General features: G+C 38.8%; 1 protein-coding gene across 2 annotated transcripts in view; it reads right to left on the bottom strand.

Moving 5' to 3' along the window:
* The window catches only part of LOC124275918 (calcium channel flower homolog), a 7774-nt gene extending 3255 nt beyond the window's left edge, over positions 1–4519 (bottom strand). For both annotated transcript variants that reach the window (XM_046711607.1, XM_046711608.1), the window contains exons 1-3: positions 4335–4519; positions 1655–1727; positions 366–491 (exon numbers count right to left, since the gene is read on the bottom strand). In XM_046711607.1, coding sequence (XP_046567563.1) covers positions 366–491; positions 1655–1727; positions 4335–4455 — 320 coding nt within the window. In that variant the 5' untranslated portion in view covers positions 4456–4519. The remainder of the gene's footprint in view (positions 1–365; positions 492–1654; positions 1728–4334) is intronic.
* Positions 4520–5554: the final 1035 nt, after the last annotated feature.

Consider the following 5554-nt stretch of genomic DNA (forward strand, 5'->3'; position numbering starts at 1 on the left):
AACATACCAGTCATCATAATGAACACTTCCCAAAGGAGTGAGTGAGTGAGTGTAGTTTTACACCGCACTCAGCAATATTCCAGCTATATGGAGGCAGTCTGTAAATAATCGAGTCTGGACCAGACAAACCAGTGATCAACAGCATGAGCATCGATCTAAGCAATTGGGAACCGATGACATGTGTCAGCCAAGTCAGCGAGCCTGACCACCCGATCCCGTTAGTTGCCTCTTACGACAAGCATGGGTTACTGAAGATCAATATTCTAACCCGGACCTTCACGGGTAATTTCCCAATGGAAAGAGAGAGAAGTATTCTGTTATTATAGTTATGATTAACAGCTGAATAAGTTGGAAGGCTGTCTTACACTCCATATAGTATAGCTTTCTGAAGATGTGGCCTTGCATCTGACCATCGTCCCAGCGGCTGGATGAAGTCTAGGAAAGGGCAGCAGCATGGAGCTTCCATGGCTATCAGCATGCACCCAATCATCCTGAAACATGGCAAGAAGCTAAACGCATGAGGAGGAACTGGAAACGGGCACACAGTGATTATTAACCAAGTGTTTTCGTATCACATGGGTACATATCATATATTAGAAAAACATAATGCATTAGGTAAGCTGTTGGTGAGGACAATACTTCTTAATAACAGTCAAATGAGCACTGAGAATTGCAAAAATTCACATTTTTCTGCCCTTAAGGTTATTTCTATACTTACTACCATAGTAAATGAACAAACGTATCGAGACTCATCATAAATGTGCCATAAATACACGACATTAGAGTATTATATACATAGCAGAAACTCAGAAGTTTCAGATCTTCCTTGGACATATTGCCTAATCAAGTGATATCTCCATTGGAAGCCAAATACGAAAGATAAATCAGCATCCCCATGATCACTTGCTTGTTAATATACTTCAGAAAGGTCTCTTCATGACTTGAAATTTCTCTTTTCAGAGACAATTCATTATTCAACATGTTAAATTGTTAGTCACAGTGTAGCATAATATTCTTGAATATTCATGAGCTCTGTTTTTGCTGGTTATATTTACATAAGGCTACAACAGATTTACACATGAGAAGTGATTGTATGACTTAAATCATTCTGTTTAGACAAAGATATCTATACATTTGATGACAAAATGGCCAGCTATGTACAATGTGATCACTGCATGACTCATATACATTACAAATGACAAATTCACAGGGGTTCAAAAATCCCATCGCCCGGCGCCCGGGACAAGTCAGTTTTCATTTCGGGCAATCAAATACTGGTATCTTACTTGTCCGTGGGCTACTAGATAATCTCTGCTTACGGTTTCAAACTGCAAATAAACTTGGATTTCATTTCATATCTGCTCAAAATGTAGCTACTAAAGTTTGCAATGATAATTAAGTAGATGTTATCATTGTTTGCCATTTATCACTTCTCCATAAACAGTCCAGTGAACATTAACATCAAATACCATGTTGATTTATTCTTTCATAATTACATCATCATGATTGTGTCATAAAAATCAGGTCAAGTGGAAAAATAGCCAGGACAAGTTACTTTTTTAAAGTCACTGTGGCAAGTGGCTTTTAAAAAAATATTTGAACCCCTGATTCATCAAATCTACACAATATATAGCAATAGTTTACACATACTTACATCAATATAACAGCTGCTGCCAAACATATTGGGGTAAATGTGAAGCAGTTCATTATTCCAATAATAAGCGCCGCTGAAAACAAACAAAAGAAATTCAGACTCACAGAAAGATGGCTGGTAGGCCATTCTTCCTACTTTTCTGTTTCTAAACAGTAATAACTAATGTACTGAGCCGTTGAGTGCAGTAACTCAGGCGAACCGGTTTCATTGGCAGAAAGAACAGTGTTATGAATGACATTATTCCTTTATTCAATCCTATTTCGTTTCCTTATACCAAATCATTTTCCACTCGTCAGTTACAGTTTTAAATTCTTCAATTCCTAATTTTCCATGTAACCTTAGCTTCCTGCCTGTCCATGCTCACTCCGAGAATGTTACCTGTACCGAGAGAATGAATGAGAATATTCCCTTCAGTAACCCATGCTTGTCAGAAGAGCAGTGAATAAAACAATTTGCCAAGTAACCTTATCTTCAAACAGTGAGGTCATTTTCACCTGAAATATTTTCAAACCAAATGTATATTAAATGGTATTGTTGTCGTGGTTACCATCCACATATTTTGGTCATTCTTGGATATACTAAACAAAATAATACGAAAACACCAATGGGCTACAATACCAGGTAAGGAAATAAATGACATTAAGGATAAAAAAAATGGGTCAAAAAGTACTGATATCAGAAGAAAATCAGTAAACAATGATTATGTGTGGATAATCTCAATGGTGAAGATACAGGTTAGCATTGGTTTTATCAAATGTTTAAGCAACCTACGCTTGTCACAAGAGACCACTAACGGGATTGGATGGTCAGGCTCGCTGACTTGGTTGACTCGTCATTGTATCCCAACTGCGTCAGTCGATATTCATGATGTTGATCACTGGATTGTCTGGCCCAGACTTGATTACTTACAGACCACCACCATACAGCTGGAATATTGTTGAGTGCAGCATTGAACAACAGACTAACTGCCTCATTCAGAAGTAGCCATTATCAGTACACTCGCATAACCTTATTGGATAGACTGACTGACTGAGTTTTGGGTTTACGCCGCTAGCTTTAGCAATATTCCAGCAACATCACGGCAGGGGACACTAGAAATGGGCTTCACACATTGTACCTATGTGGGGATTCATATTTTAAATGCATGATTTCATTTTGTATACGCACTGATTATTTTATTCATTGTTTCAGCAAATTGAAAATGCCTAATATTCCACTCGTGAATGAAACGGTTGTTTACGGAAGCCATTTGCAATCATCACCCATTTGTGTGCCCACAAAATGTGACGTCACCTTGTTTCGTGGATTACGTAGTCGGTTACTTTATACGACTATGTACGACATCCTGCAGTAAGTATTGACACCAAGGAAAGCAGACAACAAGAAGTGAGAAGGTTGGAGCTAAGAGTATCTTTTTCACTTGACATTTTGTAAAAATAAAATTTTGTAAATGTAATGGTGGTATTACTGGCTAGCGAACAGTTATCGCCATATTTTAGCGGTATTTACAAAATTACTCCGCCGGTTGTTAAATTAATGAAACAGAATTAATTATGATACTTAATTAGCTATTCACCGATGTATCCAGCCCGTTTACTGCCGCCAATCATGTTTTTATATAACGCAGAGGAAGGGAATCAGGGCAGTATAAATAGATGTTTTCTCACAACTAACTGTAACAGTTATCGCCATTCAGAATTTCTCATGCCATTAGTGAAATGATATATATTTATATCATACAGTAACCTCGAATAATTGATTGTATGACTATTTAAGCGTTTCTTTTACAGGAGCTTGATAGGGAATGAAACAATTAATGACGTGTGAACTTGAATTTGCTATTATATAGGTCGTGGGACATCCCCCCGACTAAGTTAAAAATTTGTAATAGGGTTCATAACTTTTAATTTTTCTCTTATGTTACTTGCCGTGAAGAATTTTCTTTTGCTGTCCTGTATTGTTGTCAATTACCGCAGGAAAAATTACCGGAATTGTAATTGACCAGGACTGGGCACGTAAGATATTGATGTAGTGGTGATAACTGTTAGGCGGCGATAACTGTTCGCTAGCCAGTAGTGATGTGGGGCTATCTATCTCAATGCTGGACAATTATCCTCGATATATTTAGTGTACTTGCATGTAATGAAGAGATTCGGAAATTTTTTGTCAGCGAGGCGTGGCATTGTATGTACATCAAAAGTAACGCTTCCTGACATCCCTCGAGACTTAATTTACGAGCTAGCATGCTAATTTCCGCGATCCACGAATCAAGGTTATCCACGAATTTAGGTTACAGTTCTGTATATCAAAATACTGATCAATGATTTAGATCTCATTAAGAGTATGTCTTGTTCAAACCTGGAAATGTGAAGAACATTCCATATTGTTGGGGAGGTCTCACATCTGCTGATACTTTTATCACACACACGTCGTGACACGAAGAAAACATACACTGTTCAAAGTATGACTTAGAGTCTGCATTACTGCTTTCTCAGTACTTTTTTCTATAGATCTTTAGCAAATCGAATACTGTGAAGTACCTTATACAAACAAATAGAGGTATACAGACAAACAAAACGAAATGGTTGAGTCAAGGTCTATTTTCATCAATACGTCTGAATAATCACGTCAATATCCCGAAATTACAAGAAGCCTGGCTCCAGCTCATTTCGATTCTTACACAAGCCCGCTGCTACTCCTGCTCCTTTGGCGACGAGTTTACACCACCACGACGGTCCATCATTCGCCTCTCCTTGCCCCCCTGGAACGGGAGCGGGGTTTGCGCTTCCAATCTGTCCCATTCTTCTCAAATATGACCTGTCATCTCATGATCGTCCGTCACAGATCAACGTGGACGATGTTGTTATTTTAATAAGAATACTTCCGATTTCAGTGCGCCTGCGCACAATGTTGATTAGCCGTCAAGAGTTGTCTCCCTTAGAACGCGCCTGACGCAAACGACTGACTGACTGACTGAGTTTGGTTTTACGCCGCTTTTAGCAATATTCCAGCAACATCACGGCGGGGACACCAGAAATGAGCTTCACACATTGTGCCCATGTGGGGATTCGAACCCGTGTCTTCGGCGTGTCGAGCCAACGCTTTAACCATTAGGCTACCCCACCGCCCCTGACGCAAGTTACGCTCCTACCCAGACCGTTACATTGTCAGTAATATACATATCGCGATATCTTCTTCACTATTAGAGACTATACAGAGTTTTGCTTGGCTACCACGCCATTCCAGAGCGTGACACTTGGCAAAGATGTTTGATTTCATAATTTCAAATATAAGTAAATTCCATTTAATTACCAAGAAAGCTAATTCAGAAGTGAAACAAAATATTGACAAGTTTATGGGATAGATTCATGCAAGTCATCGTACATTAGATCCATAGATCGACCCTCATCTGGTCCAGTAATGATTTCATAGATTGAACACTTTTGACTGTGGTGTTAAACCATAGAGAAACCAAATCCCTTGTAATGTGATTGCAAGAGACATACACGCAGGAAAATAGGTTTGATTCCAAATAAGGGCACAACTTCAGTCATGTTGGCCCAACCGTGAAATCAGAGGGAAAATACCGGTATGTGGTGTCTGGTGAAATGTAAGAAACACCGACTGCTAAAAAGCCATTCACTCCATGCAGAAGAACAAAGACAGAAAAGCAACACATGAAATTCTGTTTTCTTCCTGTAGATGTGGCAAGTGAACTACGTCCGAATCCAGGACAAAATTCCCCGGACAAATCCCCCGAAAAACAAAACAACCCCGGACATCTTTAGCTTTAGATTAAAGGTTCTGCTGATCTTTGATGTGATGATGTCCTATGATCCAATAACATAAATGACAAATGAATAAATGTATGCTCATTGGCATTTATAAATAAGTCAAATA

The sequence above is a fragment of the Haliotis rubra genome, unplaced genomic scaffold (genome assembly GCF_003918875.1).
Source record: "Haliotis rubra isolate DU_JTF1 unplaced genomic scaffold, ASM391887v1 Scf204, whole genome shotgun sequence".
Taxonomy (NCBI): Eukaryota; Metazoa; Mollusca; class Gastropoda; order Lepetellida; family Haliotidae; genus Haliotis; species Haliotis rubra.